This window comes from Alternaria ethzedia (genome assembly GCF_023757985.1).
Source record: "Alternaria ethzedia strain BMP 0044 chromosome Unknown scaffold_1, whole genome shotgun sequence".
NCBI classification, from domain to species: Eukaryota; Fungi; Ascomycota; class Dothideomycetes; order Pleosporales; family Pleosporaceae; genus Alternaria; species Alternaria ethzedia.
In genome coordinates, this window is record NW_026056194.1 from 1,193,731 (window position 1) to 1,220,441 (window position 26,711).

At 45.2% G+C, this 26,711-nt stretch overlaps 5 protein-coding genes across 5 annotated transcripts; 3 read left to right on the forward strand and 2 right to left on the reverse strand.

The window, feature by feature from the left end:
- Positions 1–137: 137 nt before the first annotated feature.
- On the reverse strand, positions 138–1,709 carry J4E87_000386 (uncharacterized protein; the record flags this gene model as incomplete). The annotated part of the gene is made up of 1 exon (XM_049372044.1): positions 138–1,709. One exon carries the CDS (start codon positions 1,707–1,709, stop codon positions 138–140), a length of 1,572 nt encoding a protein of 523 aa, XP_049238178.1.
- A 2,421-nt stretch (positions 1,710–4,130) lies between these two features.
- Positions 4,131–4,949, forward strand: J4E87_000387 (uncharacterized protein; the record flags this gene model as incomplete). Its single annotated transcript, XM_049372045.1, has 2 exons — positions 4,131–4,135; positions 4,616–4,949. 2 exons carry the CDS (start codon positions 4,131–4,133, stop codon positions 4,947–4,949), a joined length of 339 nt encoding a protein of 112 aa, XP_049238179.1.
- A 1,605-nt stretch (positions 4,950–6,554) lies between these two features.
- Positions 6,555–9,053, reverse strand: J4E87_000388 (uncharacterized protein; the record flags this gene model as incomplete). The annotated part of the gene is made up of 1 exon (XM_049372046.1): positions 6,555–9,053. The coding sequence occupies one exon, from the start codon at positions 9,051–9,053 to the stop codon at positions 6,555–6,557; it is 2,499 nt and encodes an 832-aa protein (XP_049238180.1).
- A 5,612-nt stretch (positions 9,054–14,665) lies between these two features.
- Positions 14,666–16,314, forward strand: J4E87_000389 (uncharacterized protein; the record flags this gene model as incomplete). Its single annotated transcript, XM_049372047.1, has 3 exons — positions 14,666–15,360; positions 15,416–15,930; positions 15,986–16,314. 3 exons carry the CDS (start codon positions 14,666–14,668, stop codon positions 16,312–16,314), a joined length of 1,539 nt encoding a protein of 512 aa, XP_049238181.1.
- Positions 16,315–16,835: 521 nt separating this feature from the next.
- On the forward strand, positions 16,836–17,490 carry J4E87_000390 (uncharacterized protein; the record flags this gene model as incomplete). The annotated part of the gene is made up of 2 exons (XM_049372048.1): positions 16,836–17,246; positions 17,341–17,490. The coding sequence occupies 2 exons, from the start codon at positions 16,836–16,838 to the stop codon at positions 17,488–17,490; spliced, it is 561 nt and encodes a 186-aa protein (XP_049238182.1).
- Between the last annotated feature and the right edge of the window lie 9,221 nt (positions 17,491–26,711).

The following is a 26,711-nucleotide window of genomic DNA, read 5'->3' on the forward strand; positions in this document are numbered from 1 at the left end:
GTGGGAGCCGAATCGCTGTAATGTGAATTATGCAGCAGGATTGGTTGTGCTGATCAGGAGGCAGGATCTACGCGCAGAGAAACCGAACACATCCCTTCTAAGATCTGACTGCAGAAACAGGACAGAACGCAGCAGAACTACATATTTAGCCTCCCGAGGCGAATAAGAACCTTTTCGATATACCGAGCGCCAACGCGAATCCCATCCTCGTCTTCGAACGCTTCCTCGTCTCCGAAAGCAAGGTTGCCGCGGTCCAAACACGTCAAACACGTCTCCACAACCTCCGCGTACATGTCGCCCATGCTACCTGGGAGACGGTATCGTGCGAGAGCGATGAAGACATCCTTTGTCGGGTCTCGCAGAGATGTCGACGCGATCTCTCTGTCTTTCCCAGACGGCGTTGTGAGCTGTTGCGAAAGACTGCGCGCTGAGGTTGCCGGATCGTATTCGACGAAGCTACTCCAAAGACCTATTTCCAACAAACATACACCCAGACTGTATATGTCGTGGCGCATCTCGTAATCATCGCGAGGGTTGAAGCCTTGCCGAGATGCGTGCCTGTATAGGTTCTTATCTGGCGCGTCATCGCCTCGGCGCTGCGTCCAGCCTTCGTCTCGTCGGAAGTTTTCAAATCCGACTAAGAATGCGGAAATACCCTGTCCGTCGGCATCGTCAAAAACGAGGACTGACTCCGGACGTACGTTTTTGTGCACAAAGCCGAAGGTATGCACATAACCAATGGACCTAGCCAAATCTCGCGCAATATGGAGCCGTCGAGTAGTAGACACGCATGTCGACGATGCGAGTAACATTTCCCGCAGGCTTCTAGGGTTTTGTGAAGCCGGAGGTTCTCTGAAAACCATAGTCAACGAGAGATTTTCCCCAAGTCCTACCTGGACTGATTCTGCTACGAAGCCCTTACACTTCAGTAAGCCGAAACTGTGCGGCTTGTCGGCCTGAAGCTTTCGTACAAGGTCGCGGACGTTGCGCTTCAGTATCTGCGGCTTCGCACCAGGTTCACATTGCATGTGGTTTAGGATGTACCTGCTCGCTGATCCGTCCGAATGCGCTTTCGTGGCAAGTGCGATACCATCGCAGAAAGAAATGGCCTGGACGGTCATCGTCTTTATATCGCTGGAGCGCAGGGTAATGTTTTTGACTGCTGATGTATCTGGTGAGAGATCATCAACCTGCTGCAAACCAGCACGTATAGCCATCGTTTCTGGCATGGCTACGCCTGTACTGAGCTCATTGTGGCTGCCGCTTGTAGTCAAGGCCTGATCAACTTGGGTATTCGCGATTCTTAGGAGCAAAAACCAGGACTGGTCGGCTAGCCCTTGCCACTTCTCGAGATCGTCGATGGCTTCATCCAAGCTGCTCTTCTTAGCTGCGAATTTCAATCGCTGGACCTTGAGATTGGGTGGTGCTGTCCCATTCTCGTTTGCAGGCTGCAGTTTTATGAAACTCCTTAGTATAGACACCACGATGTCCAACTTGTTTTGGAGTATCTGCAGGGTCTGACTATACACCTCGCGGTGCTCTTCTTGCATCGCATTCTGGATGCGCTGGAAGAAATTGAGCTGGGACCCAAACCGTACCCAGTTGTTGTTGAGCTGCACCAAGCGCTCCGAAGCTTCAGTATCGGCATGTTTAAGTGCAGCGCACAACTCTCTCCCTTCTTTGATATATCTGTTTTCTGTCAGCCCCATCGCGAACGAACTACGAGATCTTTGGAAAGCCTCACTTTCTGCAAAGTTCCACTGTGGGAGGAATCGCTAATAGCAGCTCTGCGGACATGTTGAACAATAGCGAAACACTCGAAATCCGACGCTGGCAACATGGCACTATATCTGCTCGGCACCTAGATATCTGGATCGCAGTGAATGCTGCCTTGCGTAGCGCTGGACGCCAGGCGCAACCAGGCTGCGTTAAGCGACGCGACATAATCTGGCCAGGCTCTTTCGCAGGCCTCATGGCTTTCGGCTTTCCCTCTGATTTGTTGTTGGCAGAATCGAAGCGCCTACGGCTACTCAGCCACTACTGCGCCTGGTCAATTAGCATGCATGCCAAGTTGGTGCGACCAGCTGAGACCAGGTTGCTTGGGGTTGCCGCCCTGTCGGCCTTGCAGCTGACGTTCTTACCTTCGCCCATCAACAAATTGCGGTCTTGCAACCATTTCATACGAGTACGTCTGGCCATCTGCATTTGCACTCCACATATCTGCTGTTGCTAAAGTCAGATGACGCATCTACATGCATTACCAGAACTTGTCCGGGACTCGCAGCTCAAGGTAATCGTTCAAGGCCAGAGTACCATCCACACAGCGCCCCTAGAATGTCGGGACAGCGTTCTACCTCAATTTTGGGAGACCACGGAGCCTATTGGCCGCGGCGGCGATGGCACGGTCTTCTTGCAGCGAAAGATCAAAGGGCCTGGCAACGTGGAAATTCTAGCTGTTAAACAAATGATGCTCAAGGCCGATCTCGCTTCTGAGGATAACGACAGTAAGAGATATGTCCGCGAGCTCGAGGCATTATCTAAATTCGCGCAAGGCAGAGTGAGTCTCAAGGGAACCTTTCCTTCAGACTACTAACGCTTGGCGCAGTATGCACGTCACTTTGTCAGATCGTACGGTTGGTACGAGCACCGGCGGATGCTCTATATCTGCATGGAGTACTGCAAACATCTGGACCTCGGAACGTACCTGAAGACTTGTGGTATTTTGCCGGAAGAGACTGCCAAGACCATTGCTGTTCAAGTCATTCATGGGTTACAATGTATGCATGATAACGAGATTGCCCATCGAGACCTGAAACCCGCTGTAAGGGCACAACAGGAGCTTCATCTTGGTTGTTCGCTGAATAGCTCTCTAGAACATCCTGATACACCGTAAACCACCAGAAGATATCGAATGGTGGGTCGTGCTCGGCGATCTGGGTCTTAGTCGCCGCAGCGGCGCCTCCTCAGGATCAACTACCATCCATGGCACTCCAAACTTCATGGCTCCAGAGACTATTGGAAAGCCTTTTCTGGCTCCCTCAACGGGCGCAACCCCTTTCAGTGCTGATATATGGTGCTTAGGGGAGACCATATCATGTGCTCTAACAGGACATGGCACATTCCTGGACGACGAGCATCTCCTACAGTACCAAAGATACCAAATGAGCTTCCCTGATGATCTTTTGAGGAGATCAGGGGCTAGTGTTCTTGCAATAGACTTCCTTCGCTCTTTAATGCAGGTAGACCCTTCGCGGAGGCTGACCACCGCACAAGCACTCGACCACCCTTGGTTTATCGCAAACCATATCCCGAATATGCATACACCCCTGGATTCTTCCGTTAGCATGGTGCATAATCATGGAACTGGAATGCTAAGGAACTCGAACGAAACAACTCAGGTCAAAGACGCCAACGACAACACAAATTGGCTCTCGAATCCGAAACCTTCAACACTCAATCATGCAACGCAAGCTTCTGCGCAATGGACGCAAACCATCCCCATGCACTCACAATACACCCAAGCTTCAGCTATGTGGACTAGAACCGTCGCAAATCCTACTATGCAAACAAGCAGATCAAATGTTCTCGATCACCCCACGGTCCGCCAACGTACCCCAGAGACAGTAGTCTCTCAGAAGAAAGAAGAGCCTGGTCTCGAAAAGGCCCCAAGCCCCATTCCGGCCTCCAGCAAGGCAGAGTCGTATCTCCAGGACTCCGATCTTAAACTTGAAGCTGCAGCTAAGCAGCATCCTGTGGGAAATAGTGTCATGAAATTATCTAAAGCTGGCGATGTACTTACCTCTAAACAGAGGTCGCTCGCCAGCAAGAACAAACAAGTGAAACTGGACGATCTCAAAAGGTTTGGTAGGAATTTCTCGCTAAGCACTCCGATTCCTCCCGATCTAATACCCATTTTATCCAAGGATGAAGAGAAGCAGCGAAAGATTGCAGCTTCTGCTGAACAAGACGCAATCAAACATAAGCGGAATGCGGAAGAAAAACACAAAAGAACCCTGAAGCCGCCCGCTTCTCCTGCAGTAAAGCCGAACCCTCAAGCACCGCAATGGCTGCCAAACGACGCTCATGTTCCCATGCAACGACCCCCAAACTCCAATTCAATTCCGCCACCAATGGGGTGGTTGCCTCCTATAGTACTGCGATCTTATCCACCAGGACAGCATCCTTACCCAGCACCACAGCATCTTCCTACGCCAGCTCCACAGGGACAGCATCCTTACCCAGCATCACAGCATCTTCCTACGCCAGCTCCACAGGGACAGCATCCTTACCCAGCACCACAGCATCTTCCTACGCCAGCTCCACCAGGACAACAGCCTTACCTAGCACCACAGCATTTCTATCGAGCAGAAAACATGCCATATTTACCACCGCATATTTACTACGCGGAACATCGGCCTTATCTACGACCACAGTACTACTATGCAGCAGGACAGCATCCTTATCCAGCAGGACAGCATCCTTATCCAACAGGACAGCATTCTTATCCAACAGCACAGTATCCTTATCCAACAGCACAGTATCCTCATCTAGCGGGGCAGCGTCCCCATTCAGCGATTTATCCAGCAGGACAGCAACCTCCCCCAATACCCGCCAGTAACTCCACGCAACCGAACAACCCATTGCAGCCTCCTCCACTGCCAAAGGCCTTCTCAGAGACACGGCTATCAACAGGAAAAGCTCCCATACCGGACAAGGAGAAAGAAGCTGTGCGTCAGCAAGAGCAAGAAGGAATTTCGACGTTTGCGCTACAGAAGCCCAAGGCTGAGGCGATAGGTCCGAGCAGGTCCGAAACGCCGACAACGTCGACAGTAACCAGCGGTAACCCAAGTCCCAAGGCTGAGGCAACAGTCTCAAGCACCACTGAAGAGCCGTACACGCCAGTAGTGAGCAAGAAGAAAAGGAGGCAAAGGAAGAATAGTGGAGGGTAGAATTATTGACAAAGTATGAAGGCTTGGCTGTTAGCGCGGTTGTAGAGCATGTACATAGGATTATGTGTGTGTGTATACAGCAGTGTCGACTCGAGGGTGTAAAGACATCGCCGCACACGAACGACAATGTCTGGTGAAGCACCACCCACAGTAGAACGAACCAAAAGCAGACTCACTCAGCCTTGCCAGGTTTACCTTCAGTAATCAGAATCTCATCCGTAGCAACGAGTAGCACGTGCCTTCTTCAATCATCATCATCAAGCAGTGATGTCTTTAACCCTGGCTTCACCGTTCATCTCTATTCCGGTACTGACTACGTGTACTTTATGTCACGAGTTCATCGACGTGTATCTCATCTCCCACCCCGACACGTGTCCATCAATCTACGATACATGCATTCACTCGCCCAACACAAGTGAGGCAAGCGAGGCGGACAGGCCAGCCACACCGGAAACACTCGGCAGCCAGGCCCACGCCAACGCGTACAGTACCGGTACTTTCCATTTTCCTTACCGTACCGAGGCCACGGTCTGGAATCGTGGGAAAAAGGAACGGTGGGTAGCGTCATGCCCGCAGTTGTAGTGTGGGGGTGAAACGACTAAGTGCTGTAGCCCGAATTAGGATGTCGCCCTATGCAGTCAGACAAAAGCATACACGCAAGCTCAGGTCAGTGCTGGCGTCCTGCATCACATTTGCGGTGAACCAGTACAGGGTAACGGTGAGGAGGGTAGAAGAGATGTGATTGTGATCATGTCCTACACGATACCAGCAGGCTAGCTGCAGTATCCGATCTGAATAAATCCCATCATGCCATCCATCCATCCCAGCTCAGCTATGTAGATAAGGAAAAGAGAGAGAAAGATCCATCGCTGCGTAGTTCATGATCCATACGTCCATCATCATAAGCGTCGTAGCCGTTGCCAACACATCGACCTCTGCTTACTTTTTTTGCGAAATAGCGGAACGAAAAAAAGGAAACCCCACCAAACATTTCTGCCACGTACATGATCCAGCCATAACAAGTAGAAAAGGAGATAAGGGTATTACATCCGCCAAAATCGAGAAAAAGTGCCGAAAAGCCTCCGCGAGGAGCAGGTATAGTGCAGGGTAAAGAAGAAGTAAGAAGAAGGGGGGAATAATGTGGGGAACGCTCAAAAAAGGGCGCGACGAAAGGCAGGAAGAAGATAACCGTACAATCTGATCGGTCCAAACAAGAAGTTCGATGGCGGTGACCGCCCTTACGCATTAGATGTTGGTGTGCGTGAGCGTCCAGTCTAGCAAACCATAAAAATGTGACCTGCACTGTCGCAGGGAACGCAGCAAGCATACAAACATGAAATGCGAGTGGGCAATAGTGCCAAAATCGAACTTGCGATGAATAAACCGATCCGAACTTTTTTGTTGAGCAGGTCTGCCAAAGAGGCATGTCCGCGCTCGTAGAAAGCTTTTGATATGGAAATCATCCACCCAAGAAAAAAGGAAGATACAAAGAGATCTGCCACGCAGGGCAGAGGATGGGAAGTTACGTCTGGCCAGCAGGAAAGAGAGTCAAAGTCGAGCTACGCATCTTCCTTTCGCGCGCGAGTGTCTGAGGTTCGGAGATCCTTAGTTGTAATAATGCGAACTGGTGTTGGCGCGGCGACGCAAAGGTCGTGGCACCTCAACAATTCGATCATCGTAAGAATCCCGTACTGTTCGGCTTTCGCGCCTTCTACGGTCGCTGCGCATGCTTGCTTTGGTCATCTCCTCTAGCTGGCTCCGCGTTACAAGTGCCTGTCCGTCACCTGCGTTGCTGCCTCTTTCACTGCTGTGATAGTTGCTCTCATTATCACGACTTCCACTGATGACAAGTTCTGCCATGCCGTCCTCGGTCGGGATGAGTTGCATAGTGCGACCCTCCATGTCGCCGTTGAACTGCAGACTGAGTGGGGCGTTCGCATCAACTCGGAGGCGAATCTCATTATTGCCGTTGCTCGTAAGAGCGGTGCGATTAGACTGGCTTTGCCTATCGCTTCCAGAGGAGCCGGAATGAGAGGGCATTGAAGGTACCCTAGAAGCCCTCTTTGCAGCACGATGAATGTGATCATTCAACGGAACATCCGTGCCACGTTGGCTATTAATGTAGTCCAAAGCCTGACTTTCTTTGGCTTTGCGCACCCCAGCGTCAGTAGGACGGCGATGGCGAGGAGGCACCGGTGCTTCGGGAACGACAAGAGCGACAGCTTCATCAGACTCATACTCCTCGTCGCTGTCGTCGAACGCCGCGGGAGGCTGGTAGTAGACCTTCGAGTTGCGCTTTTCGCGTTTGCGCTCCTGCTCAGCCTCATAGCGAGCTTCGTTTTCCGCTTGTTTTCGAGCTTGTCTTTCACGCTTGGCACGGGCCGCAGCTTTGAGCTCTTTCCTGACTCGCTCTTCGGCCTCGAGGCGTGCATCTTCCTGCTGCCTCTCTGCGGCATACTGTGCATACTCCTTATCCCTGGCAGACTGCCCGTAGTGAGCGGATCGACGCCGTTCAGCCTTGGTGCTTTCGCCCACATAAACCGAACCACGTCGTGCGGGGTATTCGGTTTGTGTTTCGCGCGGTGGGGGTGGAGGTCGGCTGACGGACTGTCGGCGAGACGCCTCGTTAGTGCTTTTGGTAGGTCGATGACGGCTGGAGCGGTCGTCGACGCCAACAGGAGGAGTCGACAGCGAATGGCGGTGGCTGCGAACTTGCTCTACGGTTGTGGTAGTGTGAGCATGAGACAAGATAGGCCGTTCCGCCTTCCTGGTTTTGGGCTTAGTCGTTGACTTGGACTTGGTTCGCGAAAGCTTCTGAGGGGGCGGGGGCATGAGCGCACGGCGGACACGTGGGTCCTCGGGATCGATCTCAGGCTCCCGCTCATAGTCGCCTTCTCCATCAGACGATCCCGCCTCAGATTCACTATCGCTTGTATAGGCTTCATCCTGGATCTGGAGTTGATTAGGGTATGTACCTTGAGGTTGATTGCGCCTCGTTGAGTATTGCTGCTGCTCGCGGGGAGCTTGGATGACAGCGGGTTGAGGTGCTGTGCGCGCGGTATTGAATGATTGCCGTGGTACCATTCCCGGCCTCTGCATTGGGTCGTAGGATTGAGGCATCTGCTGCAAGTAATGAGGGGGGTAGCCAGACGTCCCATAGGGCATGGATGGATGACCCATTTGGGGATAAGGTTGCCGGAATTGAGCAGATTGAGAAAGAGGCGGGCCATGCTCGTGGTGTGGAGGGGGGTATCCAGGCGCACCATGGGCCCAGTGGTGGTACTGGGCCCCAGGCTCACCGCTGTAGCTCATGGGTCGAGTAGCGGCCGATGGGCGACGAGGACGTGTCGTGGCTGGTTGTATGACGGCGGCTCCTCCGTGGTAGGACTGGCGATAGTGCGTAGGGGAGGGCGGAGCCTGCTGGTAGGAAGCGGGATCAGAATGCATTGAGCGTGTGTCTTGTGGAATGGGACGCACGTCGCGAGCGGATTGAGATGGCAGTATGTCAGGGCGACGACGGACAGCTGAGGCAGGGGCGTTGGGGTCGTACTTGGTGCGTCTAGGCTCGGCACCATCCGGTTCAACTCTGCTATCACGACGATCTCTGCGCTCCGGGCGGGACTCCTGGGTAACGGTCGGCCTGCGTTTACGTTCCGGTGGCTGAGGTTGGACAACAGCAGGAGGCTTGGAGGCGGACGAAGCGGTGCGAGAGGGCTTGGGTCGCGAAGTGGACGACTTGGAAGTCTTCTCGGTCGTGTCCGTCGTCGGGCGTCGTCGGGCCTTTGAAGCCTCAGGCTGGGGAGGCGCTGGGGCAGCGGCGGCAGGCACCTGGGGCGGGCTGCGCTGGGGAGGAGCACTTTGAGCGGAATTAGTGCTGCTGACGGTGGCGGTGGTGTAGCTGCTGTACCCTGAGTCGGAGCGAAGGTCGATGTTGGTCGGCGCCCTCTCCTGCGCGGGCGGCATTTGTTTATCCAAGTCGGAAGGGTGCGAGCGCTTGGTGGAGACGTTAGCGGCATTGGGCGACCGGCGGCCCTGGAAGGGGATAGAGCCGCCTTCGCTGTCATCCGAGTAGCAGTCCTCGACAGTAGGCTGCAGTTCCGCCATGGTGGCAGCGGCAGCAGTAGTAGCAGCGTTTGTTTTGGGGAGAGAGAAGACAGGAGTCGGCAAAATATCTAGCGGCTCCAGCAGCGCGCTCTATCGATAATAAAGCGTCGCGGGGCGATCCTGGACAAGCAATCAATCAGGCGAGACGGCGAAAGCGCATTATTCGCACGGGCATAGGGCTGGCTGCTACCGTCTCATCAAGGCGGCGGGGGCGTGGTGTGGGTGAAGGGGAAAGAAGATCAGAGCGGAGGGACGAGGGAGGCAGAGGGATGAGGGATATGCGAGGCGCTGCAGAGTATGACGGGCGACTTGGTGTGCAGCAGACAGGCATGCAGGCGTTGTTCGGGCTTCGACACACGAAAGTTTTCCCCCGCCCGTAAAATTCAAAACGGCGTGGTACTATAAACTGCCTTATAGCGGGCTAGCTCTTTCATGCAATGCGTCTAATCGTTGGGCGCGCACCGCATCCGTCGCTGCCCAGTCAACCTCCAACACCTAGTGGTTGGCCGAGGGGCTGCTCTGCCGCCCTCAAGCTCCTGGCTGTCGTCAAGTGGTCGCTGTCGTGGTGACGCAGCCTCCACACCATACTTTGGCTGGCTGCATGCAGACGCACTCGTTGCCAGCCGCAACACTGCCATCGCCATGCTGCTGTCTGCACCGCGACCGCGGCCACGTCCAAGTAGTCTGCTGGGAAGGCCTGCCCTCCGAGGCCGAGTCTGCGACAGTTTCGCCATGCGTCTACACTGCTTCACCCTGCCGCCATGCCACCCTGATGCTGATCACGTCGTCCGGGTCGTAATAATAGCCAGTCGCCTGGCCATTGGCTGCCTCAGATGCGCAACATCCATCGGTTTGAGTGGTCGTGGATCGTCTCCGTTCGAACGACATGAAACCGGGATTGCCCGGCCCTCGTAGCTGCGAGCCGTTCGCCTGAGAGGGCTGAATGGGCGAATCCACCTCAACGCACCACCTCACCGCCCTCTCGCGCGTCACGACATTCCGTCAAAACCACATCTCAACGCGCTCCTCGCTCGATCCAGCCCTCATGAAAGCTTGTCGCCCGCCTGCTAGACGAAATTGGCGGCCGCTGCTGCTGATCACACCCCGCCTTGGCACTGTCTATCGTGTATTACCACGACGCCCTCGATGCTCTGCAGCATCACACGGTGAACGGTTGCAGGGCAGAATCTCCTAGCTCCATCGAACTTTTTCCTTGCGCTTCCTCGCTTCCTCACGGTTCACGTCATGGAGCCTCAGCACTGCGTCGTTTATTAACAGCTAACTCGTTTGCTCCTGGCTCGGCCACGTCAATCACGCTTACCATGCAGGAACAACAGAGCACTCTCACCATCGTTACCTTCATTAATCTCCAGGACGCGACGCATAACATGTGTCCTTTCGCCACTGCGAGTCCTCATTGTCCGGTGTCAAGCATGGCTGGCGTTGCGTCCTCAGAACCACGCAAATCACAGCCTCCCAGCTCTTGCCCTGCCCGGCACTAACGCACTTGCCAGCAAGACAGCGTATCGGTGTAACAACCCCATCGAATCGCCTCGGACGCAGCTCTCATCACGCGGCCCGTCAAGCGTTGCTTACTCGCCTAGTCATCGACACTACCCCACCAAAGCTTCCGGTGAACAGACGCACCGCATCGAGCAGCGCAATGCCCTCAACAATTCTGGCCAGAACCAGAACAAATGATGCGCCCTCGAATACGCCCAATCCGGCAACCTGCGGCTTCCACGGCACCGCGACTCCAAACGTCACACGCACGACGACCGTTATCGTATTCCGAGGTATTCGCCACTGCTCTCCTCCCTCATGTCCCCCATGCTGTGTTCGACCGGCGTCATGGTACACGGTCTGCAGACAGAGTGCAGCGTCTTGACTTTTCGTCGTTGCTAGATCAAGCTTCAGACATCCGCCATAAACACCCCACCACCAGCTACCATGTGGTGCATCCTTGACAGCTTTGCCATTCGCTCGTCCCGGTCCTGTAAGACGAAATAGTGCAGTGGTCCGTAACGGAAGGGTGGCCGCTCATCCAATGCTCCCACACCAGCAGGCATGACGTTGAGTTTCGTGTAACTGTGGCTACCCTTCATCCACGCCTGCGCCAGATATGTGCTGTGATGCTTGATAAATGCCACTCAGAACCATTCGCTTCGGCTCAGATGCAGCACTCTGCGCTACACCAATTCGTGCCGACCGCCAGGTCTTGCAAAGCGCTCGTTGCACACATTGAGTGATTAGCCAACCTTCTACGTGACCTCCAGCAAGTTCTGCGGCGGGGTAGCGGACAGATACGGCATGACAACTCGCTCGAAACGGTCTCCGCATACAATCGTCTTCCACTGACGTCCGTTTAGACTCTTGGTGTGACCGGCAGAGCATCGGGGCTGAATCATTTCGGCACATCGCACACGCCCTGCAGACATCAAGATCTTTGGCTTGAAGCCTGTGTCAGATTGATGCGATATCGGCAGCTCTTGTGCCACAGTGACACAGTCATGTGCATGGGAACTGTAAAACGCCATCATACTTCTCAAGAAAGGATGGTGGGAGTCGATGCTTGAGAACTTGCGATTGATCGTCGACGTAAAGACGCGATGGGCGTTCGATGCCGCCATGCGCAGTGGACATGCGATGGATGTCAGTATCACTTGCCTTAAGCATCATGCAGGTAATGTACCCACAATCTCAAGATAATCTACGCCACAACCCATCTTACATGAACTCCTGCAAACTCATTATTTCTTATTGTCAGACATTCAAACTGCACTTTTCGTTATATCAAAATCGTGGTCGCGCCTTCCTAACCATTGTCGTCTCGCCGTTTGGCTAGCGCTGGTTGGGTGGAGGAACGCGTGGGAACTCGCTAAGCGCAGCCCACTACAAATCCACCACCTCGTTGGAACCCGAGCGAAATTCGACAACGGCATTCTAAACGCTTTCATTTCACCGCGCTATCCAGCTTCAGTTCGTTCGCGCGAGCAATTCCTCTCTAGAGACTACGTTTCCATCAGGACGTGTGACTCACATGCGGCATGTCACTTCGTCTCAGCAATGAATCCTTCGCTGCCCAAAGTGTCTCCAATTGGGTCCCGAACACTTGGTCTTGCGGCTCTCGCTGCCCTACGGACCCACTTCTGGCGCTGACGCCATGGACTTTTGGATCTAGCATGCCCAAAAGACCCACCCAGCGGCTATTGTGGGCGAAAATTCATACCCTCCGCTGTCAACTACAGGTACCACGCGACGGGGGAGCGAAAAGCAATAGTAACAATCCCGAGCTTTTCCATCATGATCTACGAATGGAAGCTTTGAATGAGGACGTCTCGTCGAAATATGTCTCAGCTCAACAGCATTTGGTCCGATTTTTGCTGTACACGTGGGGGATCACCTGTCTGGTCAGGCGTCAGTCCCGGTCTTGTCCAGCTGACGTCACTTGCTCCCCAGATACTCCAGGTGTTTAGTGTCCGTTGAGGCCTGAATGGAGACCCTCATACAGGTCTACGGGAGTAGGCCCAGTCATCCCGTGGTGCGTGCGGCAACCTCGTCAGCCATGGGATGCCTACTGCTGAACACTGGCCTCACTAACTACCTCGTCCAACCCACGTCACCTATCGTGGCGTCTGAGTAGACATACCATGGAGGTTTTGTTCAATAATGGGAATTGTGGCTTTACGCGGCGTTCAAAAGAAAACCTCATGTATCTGACTCACACATTATCCAAGGCCCCGTGAAACGTCGTGCAAAGGTTCAGACGTGTCTGAAACGGAAGACATAACATCATACAAACTCACAAAGAAGCTTTCCACATGCTTCTCAAGAACTTCGTCACCTCAGCATAGACCAAGACGGTAAGCGGGGTGCTTGGTGTCGCGACTTCTGTCACCCAGCCGACTGACTCGGGCTGCTGAGTCACGTGAGCTGAGAACGACTCAGGTGCGGCTCGGCACGAACATGGTGATCACTGATCAGCGACGCCGGCAACCGCAACACACCCTCGGATCTGACCCCAGCTTTCGGTAAACTAACTACATAGACCTGCACAGACAACATCTTCTTTCTGCATTTCACTTTTCACACCTGTTCATCCTGATGCCCATTTTCAGAAGCAAACTCGTCCTGCCTCGGTACGGCTTCGGGCAGCACCCGGCCAGCTCAGCTAGAAAAAGCGCACTGGTTGGTCTTCCAGTAGCGACAGGCTAAAGCCATACGATGACCGCCACACCTTGGATGGGAAACATTTGCATCGATATCTTGTCGGATATCGACACGCTACCTAGGTAGGCAAGACGTAGTATCCAACAAAGAAGGTTCCCATCACCGGACGACACCCCACACCGGAGTAACAACAGTAGATGCTGTTTGCAAGACGCATGCCAACCACACGAAAATTCAAACAACAACATGGCTGCTGTTACCCTTAGCGTTTGGAGGATCTAAGAGGCCATGCGAGCGGGAAACCCCGTCAAAGATTGTACTAGTACAACAAACTTCGAAACAACATCCTACAATATCCGCCATTGAATGTCTCAAATCGTGGAGACATGACAGCTAAGAACCGGAAGAAGGACCGGTAAGACACATGATCAGATCACGACCATGAACAATTCCGCATCTTGTGCAAAACCCAGATGAGTTCCGACGACGATAACACAGTTGCAAAGCTGAAGGCCTACCGGTCTAGTTATACGAACGGTTGTATTAAATTGCAGCGGCAGCGTATGTGTAGCTAGGCGGAGTACAGTCTCACGCACTTACTTTCGCCGCTCGACCAGAAGGCATCGTCTTCACATGCATCTAGGCATCGTGGAACGCTTCCGCTCATAGTACATCAACACCTCGATAATCACTCGATGAGCCAGCGGAAGATGCCCTGCCAATGTTGGATGGCAATGGCTGTCGGCAAGTTGTCTAGCAAAAGACCTCGATTCGAGAGTCTGGGCCCACGCCACGTGCCCGTAGCGGACAGCGGACACCCCGCTAAGTGCTTGCCCAGGCTCCAAACCACCAAAAGCCCACCCCATTTGTCGCAGCCACCTCCGGATTTCCATCACCATAATGGCTGTTCACGCGGGGTATAGGCTGGGCGTGACTGTCGGAAACGCCTTGACATGCGCCTGCGCGCTGTACCGGAGTCAAGACCGCCAGAATGCCGGGTCCAGACAGCACTATCGCGGATGCTATGCTGCTTGGAGCTGCTTGGCATGAGTACTGCTAACCGCTGTGATGAATCGTCTCCGAAGCTATGGGCTTGAGGCTCCGTACCAGTGTCATTTCGATAGGTCGTAGGCGAGATAGCTTCGAGAGCTTGTCAGTATCCAATGCAAATTGCTAAGTTTTGGAGAGTCTGGGGTACGGTGGAGCCGAGGCCGCAAAGAATCTGGGGAAGGCGAGATCAGTAGTCTGGGGAAGCCGATGTGTATATGAGGTCGAGTATCCTACAGTTGTGGTTTTAGTTCACCTTCATCCTCTTCCATCACAAGCCAGATTTCCTCTTCTATTCTCCCTTACTCCTTGTTGATCTTCTCGTCGTTCATCAAGGTTTACATCTTACCCCCTTGAAGGGCCTCAGAGGACTCCGAGAGTCTCCAACGACTATCATGGCCTCTTACGCTGAAGAGAAGGGCAACGTCGCCACCCTAGAACGCATCGAGTCCGACACAACCGCCAGCAATGCCGCCATCAGTCGTTTCACACCCGAGGAGCAGAAGAAGATTGTCCGCAAGGTCGATTTTCGTCTCATCCCCACACTCGGCTGCATGTACTGTGTCTCTCTCATGGATAGAACCAACCTAGGTGTCGCCATGGTTGCCGGTATGGGCGTCGATCTCAAGCTCACTGGCGAGAGATACAGTATCATCGTGCTACTCTTCTTCATCACATACGTCGCACTCCAGCCACCAGCTACCGTTGTGCTGAGGAAGCTTGGTCCAAGACTCTTCCTGCCATCTATCGTCATCATCTGGGGAGCAGTCATGATTGGCTTCGGTTTCGTCAAGGAATGGCACACACTCATCCCACTCCGTCTGCTCCTCGGTATCTTCGAGGCTGGATTCTTCCCCGGCTCTGCATACCTCCTCTCATGCTGGTACAAGCGATTCGAACTCCAGAAGCGCAACACCGTCTTCTTCCTCATCGGTATGCTGTCGTCTGCCTTCTCAGGTATCCTCGGCTACCTCTTCTCTCTTCTCAACGGCAAGGGCGTACAAGCGGCATACTGGCTTGGTCCCCACTACGGACCCACCAAGAAGGCGCCCACCACACCCGTCAGCTTCGGACCTGGTCTCTCAGGATGGTAAGTCCTAACTATACGAAGTGCATGTGAGACATATACTGACTTCGTACTTTAGGAGGTGGATTTTCATAATGCAAGGAGTCATCACCGTTCTGATCGGTGTCGTTGGATGGTACTTCATCGTTGACTTCCCCGAGCTAGCAGCCAAGCCCAGTGCGACCCAAAAGAAGTTCCTCGAGCAAGACGAAGTGGACTTCATCGTCGCCCGCATCGAAGAAGACCGCCACGATGTCATCGCTGAGGAGTTTAACCTCAAGAGCTACCTCGCGGGCGCCATGGACCTCAAAGTTTGGGGCTTTGCTCTCATCTTCATGTTCACCACCACCATCACCTACGCCATCGCCTACTTCCTTCCCATCATCCTGAAGGACGGTATGGGCTTCAGCCCCGCCGCAGCAAACTGCCTCATCGCACCTCCTTACGTCTTCGCCGCTTTCGTCATGGTTGGCTTCGCCTGGGCAGGAGACAAGTACCACATCCGCAGCCCATGGGTCATCGCCAACGGTGTCCTCGCTCTCATCGGTCTCCCCATGATTGGCTTCAGCACCAACGTCGGTGTCCGATACTTTGGTAAGTCATTCATCCCCATTGCCCTCTCTGTACATGCACTAACAACCCTTCTCAGGCGTCTTCCTCGCTACCGCTGCTGCAAACGCAAACGTCCCCTGCATCCTCACCTGGCAAGCCAACAACATCCGCGGCCAATGGAAGCGTGCTCTCTGCAGCGCTACACTCGTCGGCGCGGGTGGTATCGGTGGCATCATCGGTGGCACTGTCTTCCGTACCCAGGACGCACCTTCCTACGTCCCTGGTATCGTTGCTTGCATGATTGCGTCCGGTATGATCATTATCATCTCGCTGTTGCTCAACTTGAAGTTCTGGATGGCGAACAAGCGTGCGAACAACGGAGGCAAGATCATTGAGGGCCTTGAGGGCTTCAGGTACACTCTGTAGATACCCATGGTGTTTATGTGGGAGGGGATGAGGATATGAGTAATGAATTATTATGTGTTCAAACAATATTTCGAACTATCCTGCAACTCGTGAAATCCGCCAAACTCAACCAGCCTCTCTTCCTTTCGCGGAATCGTAAGGTAGCCTCGACGTCATCCACCAGCCACGGTCATGCCAAAGCGGGATCAACTATCTATGCCGCTCGCCCGTCTTGGCCCTTCCTTCCTCCTTACCTATCTCGGGACGAGCAGCATGGCCTAGGAACGTACCTAGATATTCCTTCTCGGAAGACGGAACACGTCCTCTTGGTATACTATACGTTATGAGCCGGGGTGAGGTAGGGGAGTGATAAACGAGGCGGCGCGGAGATGACGCAGGTACGCAGACAGACTGTGAGTGAAGGGTGATGTATGAGCGCTCTTTGGTCATAGATGACATAAAAGCCGACCTTCCCTCTACATCAAGCACAAGATCACACCGCCCAAACATCTACTATTTCTCCAGCAACAACAGCGACCAAGATGCACAACACCATCGCAGTCGGCCTCTTTACCCTCATTGTGCCTTCTATAGGCCACGACGTCCAATTCTATACTGGCATTCAATGCCGAGGCGAACGTCTCAGTGGAGCAGTCGGCTTGACGCCAGATGATGGTTGTCAGGACGGCAGCTTATACAGCGCCAACGCTCGATCTGTCTACATCGCCCAAGGAGATACCGATGAAGACCTCATAATCGCCTTCTATAAGGGTGACGACTGTCCTCTCGAGAACGCTGTCGCAAAAGGAAACGACGGTGCGTGCCTGAGCGTCGGCGGGGCCTACCAGCAGTTCGGTTCCTACAACGCTCTTCCCATCATCCCGGCTCAGTCCCAAGTGAATGATATTCCTTCGAAGCTCCAGCATGGGGCTTTGTTGGAAGATGATGATGGTGTAAGTTGCAAGACGAGAGCTATGATGCTGTTCTCTATTTCGGGTTGCGATTGCTAATACTGTATGTGGAAAGGTCCATTGGCGCCTGCAGCAGATAGCAAAGAACGCTTTTAGAGGTGTACGTGCAGAGGAGTGGTCTTCCACCATGCGCACTGCCAATACGCAGCCTCTGCCCGAGCTTATCGACATGCACACCAAGTCGCAGAAGACCCCAATAAGAACTCCGCCGAGAACGCAAGAGTGAGCGGTGTCGCGTCGTTGCGAGGTCCGAACTGAGCGCACGAGGTCAAACTTGCGCTTTTGCTGCTCCTTACCATTCAGCTCATCCTCACCGCGATCTCTTCATGCTTCGTTGCTATCGGTGGCCTTCATGGATACTTTCCTCGAACAACCCAGACTGTGATTGCCCAGATCCAGCGTCGCTTCCAAGGTTTTCGGGAATGATCAGCTGTGCCGAGCGGGCTTTGCTGGGCAACGTGCCGGTTCCGGTCGCTTACTGAGATGCACGTGACTGGCCTGAGAGTAATCACCTAGGTAGTCTCCGGTCTATGTTTTTAGTGTAAGGCAGACCACTAATTATGGTTTAGGTAATGAAGATGAAGTGGTGAGAACACGAGTAGGATGGCTCAGTACGAAGCTCTGGTTGGCATGTCCATACTGCACGCGTGTTTCAGAATGCCAAGAATTCAGCCTTGTCCAGGGCTGTGCCACTGCCTTGACGTAAGAACCAACGCCGATCATCCAGCTCTGTTTGGATAGTTAATTAGAGCCACCGCCGTCGCTATGTTTCCATCTCTTGAGGTGAGCGAGTACTTATATCATTTTGCTAAGAAAACATGTCAACGAATTCGTTCCAAGACCACGGTGACCGCGAGGAAAAGGCCCCACTGTACGCGCTTTCGCAGCCTGTCATCCCAGAACTTGACGCTCTTCCGACCGATATTCGCGAGTTCTTGACTGAAGTTCTGTCTGTCTCGCGCGGACTCTCTCGCGAACATGCAAGCGCCATAGCGGACAAGTGGAAGCTTGGCACCGGACGCGAATTGCGCGACTACCCTCCCAAGATGTATCTCGAGATCTTCGGTCCGGAGGAAGGATGGTGTGTGTATAGAGAGGTTAAGACCAGACTCCTCAGCCAGAAAAACCAACGTGCATTACCTCGTGAAAGTCGCGCTATCTCAAGTATGTTCCACATGTCGGCATGACTACGACCATGCGCTGACCAATGTTCTAGTTGGCATAGGTGTTTTCTTCCTGGTAACAGCCTACTACCTGACTCCTGCGTTCTGGTCGTCATCACGTGCGCTACCTCTGCGGGTGATGGCTTTTGTGGCATTCTCTTTATTTGGTGGTGGCGGCTTGATCTTGTGCATGGCGGCCGTGTCATCACCACCCACTGTTGATGAGCAGGTCGAGCAGGAGCTTATGAAGGCGTTCGTGGGAGAAAATCCAACTTCCAAGAAGTAGCAGAGCTTGGAGTAGTTATGGGTTGATAGAGAGAGCAGCTCCGGGAATTGGACGAGTTCTGCATGGATGCGATCATAGGGGCGACCGGGCTGTCTCGGTTAATACGTGGCTTCCCTTCAAACCTTCAACTTACTTTTCCTCGGTGTGAGACAACACGATGTCTGGCCCCGCGGAGCAATATAATTCGCATGACGCCCCTGGACTAACGACCCTTAGGAGATTTTCGTCGCAGCCTCGACCTCGGGAGTTCTGGACAATGGACGGCTGAGCGGCGTGTTGCGTCGCGCGGAACCGTGCCTGCCAGCACTCGCAACGTCATGCTTACCAGCCCTATGAACGGACCGGACCACCAACAGAGGCCATCAGAACCCGAGAGCTCGAACACCAGAAGGCGCCTGCACTTATTCGTCCGTAAAGCGTATCCGAAGTCATTCGGGCCTTTATCATCCATCTCAGCCGCAGCCTAGCAGGTGAGCGTTTGTGGATGTTATCGCGACAACAATCTGTCCGTCGCAGCTTCCCGACAGTCCTCGCGCCGCGGAAACTACCAAAGTCATTGGAGGAACAACTCTTTTCTCTCGCCCGAAGTACTACGAATAGCGAGCTGAATCACAACGCCTCCTAAACGCGTTATCGCAGCTACCGAGCGCCAGGAACTGAGTTACCAAGCTTTCCGGCGCGCCACTTTTGCCCGCTAGTCGTAGAGCTTGTCCCACCTGGTACCAGATCCGATGCCCAGAACACTGGATAGGCCTTCCAACCCCGTAATGTCGACTCTGCACGCTTATCTGGGAAACGCTGGGTTTTCGCGATGCCCTCGTGGTCTAACACAGGTGCATGGGTCCTTCTCCAGAAAGATTTTCATATCCACATCACCCTGGTCCTTAGAGCTCCAGACTGCCGATGCATGGGTGGATCGTATGTACAACACACCACTTAGTCGATCAACGCCAGGATAAGATCTGCCCTCTTAGTCGCTCAAAGCTTAACCTTTCTATAGTTTATACAAATTACATAACTTACTACTTATTAGTTAAGTATAGATTTTACTAACGCTTACTAGTAGAGATGTAGCTTTATCTTATACTTAAAAAAGCTTAATTACTACTTTTTCTATTCTATTTTATACTATTTTAAATACATTACTATAAGCTAATATATCTACCTTCTTTAGATCTTTAATTACTACTATTATACTTACTACTTAGCCTATCTAGCTATATATAGGCAAAGACTATAAAGTAGACTTTTTCTCTAGCTTATTATTACTAGCTAATAAATTAGAGTAAGTACTATAATAACTACTAGAACTATAAGAAGATACTACTCTTATATATAAGTACTCTAGTAAAGCTTAAATATATACTCTAAAATCTAGCCTACTCTTTTATATACGCTTATACTTTTTATAAAAAGTATATAGCTATTAAATTCTAGCTCTAAAGAGTTTAGGCTAACTTAGTATTAGCTATAAATACCTTAGAATTACTATTATAGCTTAGTAGTAATTTATCTTTAGTCTTTTTAGAATAATATATCTAATTATAGTTTAATATTATATATCTAGTATTTAACTAACTCTATTATTTAATATTTAAATTACTTTACTTTATAATACTTTTATATATACTATTTAGATATAATAAGCTCTAAAATAAGTTTTTTTAGCGTAATATAATATAGTAGTAAGTAAGTTATACTATTTTTATGTATAATAGATAATAACTAAAAGAAATTAGCTTTTATATCTTTAGAAGTAGTAATACTACTTACTAAGAAACTTATAAATCTATTAAAAGCCTCTTTAGGTATTACTAACTTAGCCTTAATTATTAGAAATAGTAATATACTATTAAAGCTTATTTTAGAGCTAACTAGGCTTTTATAAACTACTACTACTAAAAATAAAAATAAATAAGCTACTTTAACTTATAAACTTAAGAAGTTATATAAGTAGAAATAATTAGAGTATACTTATTAAGATATAGTCTATTTTAAGAAATTAAAGTATAAAGTACTTATAAGTAACTACTTAGCTCTTAAAGTAAATATTACTTACTATACTTTAACTATAAAAAGTAAGTTCTAGTTAAATTTAAAAGCTTTATACTCTAAAAATCTAGAGATATTTACTATATATAATTACTTATAGTATAACTACTAAATATATAATTATAAAGCTATTTTTAAAGAAGTACTTTCTATCTTTCTAATAAATATCTAAAAAATAAACTTTACTATAAAATTTCTTAATAAAACTACTTACTTTACTTAGAATATTTACTTCTAGAACTATATAAGGCTTAAGATATTTTAGATATCTATCTAGAAAAAACTTAAAGTAGTTATACTTAATACGCTTAGTTCTAAGTTATTATAGTATTTTATAGTTTATAATAAACTTAAGTAGACTAAATAGAAGCTAGATTAGAATTCTAACTCTCTCTTAGCTTATTTTAATACGCTTTAAAGTAAACTAAGTAACTACTTAAAAAAGTAGTACTATATAAACTTTATAAATACTCTTCTTTCTAATATTTAAAAAGAACTTTTACTTTAAGACTAGAAAGACTATAATATAGTCTCTAAGCTTAATACTTTAGCTTACTACTATTAAAGTAAAATAAAGTATACTACTATACTTTTTAAGTATCTAGCTTATAAAAAGAAGTCTTATAGCTATTAGATCTAGAACTCTTTTTTAGAGCTTTCTTAAACTTAGAAAAAAGCTAAAAAAGCTAGTTTAGTAAAATCTAACTTATAACTAGCTAAATTAAACTAAAATAGTTTAAAAAACTCTAATATAATTTATTAGAAGTATAATAAGACTAGATACTTTTAAAAAGACTATCTAAAGTCTAAAAAAAACTTTAAGAGCTTATCTAGTTAAGAATTAGAAAAAGGTAGTAGATAAAAAAGCTAAAGTTCTTCTTAGCTACTTATATTACTCTAGACCTAGTATTTTAGAACTTAAAACTTCTTTATAATATACTTTACTTAAAGCTAGTAAAGCTACTAATAGTAAAGATATTACTTAGCTAATTAAAGCTTATTAAAGCTCTAGTAGATAGAGATTTTTAGTTAAATCTTATTTTAGCGTTACTTATAGTAGAGTAAAGCTTATTAGTTTACTCTTTACTTAAGCTATTAGTAGATAGAGTAAATAGTAAAGAATTAAAAATTTATAGCACTACTATAGTAACTATAAAAGTAGTAGATTTTTATAGAAAATAAAAAATCTAGAATATTTTATATATTATTATAAAAGTTTATAAGTATTAAATATACTTAAGTCTACTTTAGATAAATATATATTATCTAAAGATTAGCTACTTTATATAAAGGCTACTCTTTTAAAGTACTAAGTCTAAGAATAAAACTATTTATAAAAAAATTACGCTAAAAGAAGCTAAAAAGTTTAAGAAGACTATACGTAATTTTATAGTAGATATATATAGCTATTTTATTATCTTAATACTTTAGTCTAGCTTAGAAAAAGCTAAAGAGAGTAGTTTACTTTTATAATATACTAAGTTTATATACTTTAAATTAAAAGATAACTTAAGAGTTCTTACTAACTATAGTTTATAAAACTTAGCTATTAACTTACTACTTAGAACTATAGCGCTTTACTAGCTATTATATAACTTTTTTAAAATAAAGTTAAAGCTTTTATATAAGTATTTAGATAAATACTTAGCGTAAGAGTAGATTAAGTATAGTAAGTCTTTAGTAGAGGTACTTATACTCTTTACTAAAAAGAAAAATAGTAGTATATACTTATACGTTAACTATAAAGGCTTTAATAAGATTACTATTAAGAATTAGTACTTTTTACTACTTATTATAAAGTCTTTAGAAAGATTAGCTAGTACTAAATTTTATACTAAACTTAATATAAAAAAGGCTTACTATAAAGTATATATTAAGAAAAGTAATAAGTAAAAAACTACTTTCTATATAAGATATAGTAGTTTTAAGTATACTATAATACTTTTTAGCCTTATAAACGCTTTTACGTAGTTCTAGGCTTATATCTATTAAGTTCTTATAAGATTAATTAATATAACTTATATTATATACTTAAATAATATTTTTATTTTCTTTAATACTAAAGAAAAGTATAAGAGCTATATTAATAAAGTTTTATATAGATTATATAATATAAAGCTATTTTTAAAGCTTCTAAAGTATAAGTAGTATACTTAGTCTACTAAGTACCTTAAGTATATAGTTTTCTCTAAAGAAATATAAATTAATAAGAATAGAATTAAGATAATCTAAGAATAGCCTAAACTATGTATAGTACGTAAGATTTAGATATTTATTAGCTTTATAAACTACTATAAGTAGTTTATTACTAAATTCTTCTAACTTACTTTACTATTAACTAAACTAACTTAGAAGAGGCTAAAAGTAGCTAAAAGTAGCTACGCCTAGTAAAGAAAGAAAAGTTAAGTTTTTAATCTTAATAAAAAAGCTAAAGAAGCCTTTTAGAAGCTAAAAGACTCTTTTCTAAGTATTTCTATTTTAACTTACTTTAAGTAAAATAGAAAGACTAAAACTAAGATAAACGTCTTAGATAGCGTAATTATAAGTATATTAAGCTAATATATACTAAATAGAGCTAGAGAGTACTAATAGCGTCTAGTTAACTTTTTTTTATATAAGCTTATTATAGTAGAGTATAATTATAATATATATAACTAAGAGCTACTTATAATAGTTAAGAGCCTAAAGTATTAGTACTAATACTTAAAGAGTATATACTTTAACTTTTAGACTAACTATTAGAACCTAAAATAGTTTATAAAGACTAAGACTTTTAACTATTAATAGATTAAGTTTTATATTATACTATTTAGGTTTAATTTTAATATTTACTATAAAGTAGAGTTTACTAACTTTATAAATAAGCTTTCTTACTACTCTAACTATATAGTAGAAGTTTAGAAACTTACTTAGAAGTATAATAAAGCTTTTATCTAGCTTATAAGAGATCTTATAACTAATAGTAATAAAACCTCTCTTTTAGTAGCTATAGTATAAATATACTTTACTAAGCGTACTAAGAAATAATAAAACTTTACTAAAAGCTTAGAGAGCTTTAACTAAGCTAGTAAATATACTATACTAAAGCTCTAAACTTTAGAAAAGTGTAATAAGATAAATTATACTTTTTTAAGTACTTTAGATAAGTCTAAGTTTAAAAGTAACTAGTCTAGTCTAGATAGAGCTAAAACGCGCTATTATATAGTAAGAATACTAGTAACTACTAAAGAGAAGTTATAAGCTCTCTAAGAATATTATAATAACTTTTTAGTAAACTACTTTAAAATAAAATATACTTTAAAAAAGCTATAAAAGTACTACTTTTAGAAAAGTATATATAAAGATATAAAGTAATACTATAAGAATTACTTTATATATAAAAAGTTTACTTTTATAAGATATAAGTCTTATAGTTTACTATAGCTTTTTTTAATACTTAACTACTTTTAGAAAAAGATAATAATAGACTTTATTATAGAACTACTACTTAGTATAGTTTCTAGTATAAAGTATAACGCTATACTAGTTATTATAGATAGATTAACTAAAATAGTTTATTATATACTAGTATAAGCTAATTAGAATAGTACTAACTTAGTATAGACTTAGATACGTAAAGTTATCTAACTTTATAGTATACTAAAGCGTATTATCTTAGATTAAGGCTCTTTAATAAACTTTAAGTATTAGAATTCTTTTCTTTACTACTTTAATACTAAAAAAGTTTTTACTTTTACTTTTTATTCTTAAACTAATAGCTAAATTAAAAGATAAAACTAAACCTTAGAGTAGTACTTTTACTACTATTACTCTCTAGAATAAAATAATTAAGCGTGCTAAATATTTATTAAAAAGTTTATATATAATAATAGTATCTACTCTACTACTAAAGTTACTTTTTTCTAAGTCTACTATAAAAAGTACTTTTATAAAGTAAATTAGCTTAATTTAGCTCTTAGTAAGAAAGAAAACTTTATAAAAGCTAGTCTTACTAAATAAGTAATTAAACTATAGTAAGAGTACTATAGAAAGATTAAAGTAGTAAATACTTACTAAAAAAAGTACGCTAATAAGTACTACGCGCTAATACTCTTTAAGATAAAAAACTAAGTTCTAGTTTTTAACTAATATATTAGAAGTACTTACTTAAAGAAAAAGCTAGATTAAAAGTTTCTTAAACCTAGAAAAATTATAAACTAGATTAGCTTCTTAGTCTTTTAGATTAACTATTAAATAATAAGGTTAGTTAAATACTAGATATATAGTATTAGACTATAAATAGATATATTATTCTAAAAAGACTAGAGACAAATTACTACTAAGCTATAATAGTAATTCTAAGGTATTTATAGCTAATACTAAGTTAGCCTAAACTCTTTAGAGCTAGAATCTAATATTATTTTCTTTCTTAGAGTAGATTACTTTTAATTTACTTCTAAGGTTATTTAATAAGCTAGATAAGGTAACTATAGCTTATAATAAACTATTTTAGCCTATAATAGCCTATTCTAAGCTAGCGTAAGTATATTATATCTATAAAAAAGTAGAAATCTATTATAAAAAGTAGTAGTTCTAGAAAATTATGTATAAATATATGTATAAAGCTACTACCTACGCTAGTAGAGCTAGCGTAGGCTTATACGCTTTAGGTATTTCTAGCTAGTTAGATTTCTTTTTTTTATTCTTTACTTTCTAATTACTCTATAATAGTAAGTATTAGCTCTTTTTACTTATTATTTCTAGAATTCTAAGAAAGTCTAAAGTAACCTATTATAGCCTGTTTTAGAGTATAATAAAGTAGTTTAGCTTAAATTAAAGGTTTTTAGTATAAATTATACTAAATTACTACTAACTAGCCTCTAGTACTTTAACTAAGACTATTAACGCGTACTTTACACTAATTTACTTTTTTTCTACTTATATCTACCTCTTATACTCTATATTACTCTATTTTAAGCCTTAATAGCTTCTTTTATCTTAACTTAATTATAGTTAGTAATAATTAGATTACTATAAGCTACTTCTATATACTTAGACTTTTTAAAATTAGTTACGCATTATATACTAGTTACTTATAGTTATAGAAGCTTAATAAGCTTTATATATTTAACTATTATAGCTATACTTTTCTAGTTTTTAAAACTAAGAAAGAGTGTACTATCTTTACTAGTATAATTAGAAAGGTTACTAGCGTACTATCTAGAGATACTATTACCTAAACTATTCTATATAGCTAGTATTAGACTATAAATAAGTAGTGCTTTACTATAAGTACTTATTTTACTCTTTTCTAGCTACTATTACTCTCTATTAGCTTTTATAAAGCTAATATATAGTAAATAGCTCTAGAATAGATAGTTTTAGTTTATTTTAGCCTATTTTAGGCTCTTTTACACTAATACTAACTAATATAGTCTTTAGAGAATTTTATTAACTTAGAAGCTATATTTAAGATTATCTACTAATTATTATCTAACTAGAAGCTTATTAGTAAGAGGTTTATTATTTTATATTCTTAAGCCTCTAATAATACCTTAATATCTACTCTACTAGCTATAGAAAACTTTAAGCGTAGTAACTTACGCTACTTAAAGATAGACTTAGTAGAGAAGTATAAGAGCGTCTATAATAATATTATTAAGTAAGTTTTAACTTATTTTAGCCTATTTTAGCTTAATCTAGTATTTTATAAGTTTTTCTATTCTCTCTAAAGTTAGTAGAGCTTTTATAGAACTTAAAAGAGCTAGATTAGCTTATAATAGTCTATTCTAGACTTTTTTAACTAACTTTAGTAGTAACTACTTCTCTAATTAAAAGTACTTATAATTTTATTTTAGCGCACTCTATAGCTATACTACTACTAAATTTAGTACGCGTTCTAATAATAAGACTAAGGCTAAAGCTATAGTTACTAGCTTTACTAATAGTACTCTTTGCGTATCTAAA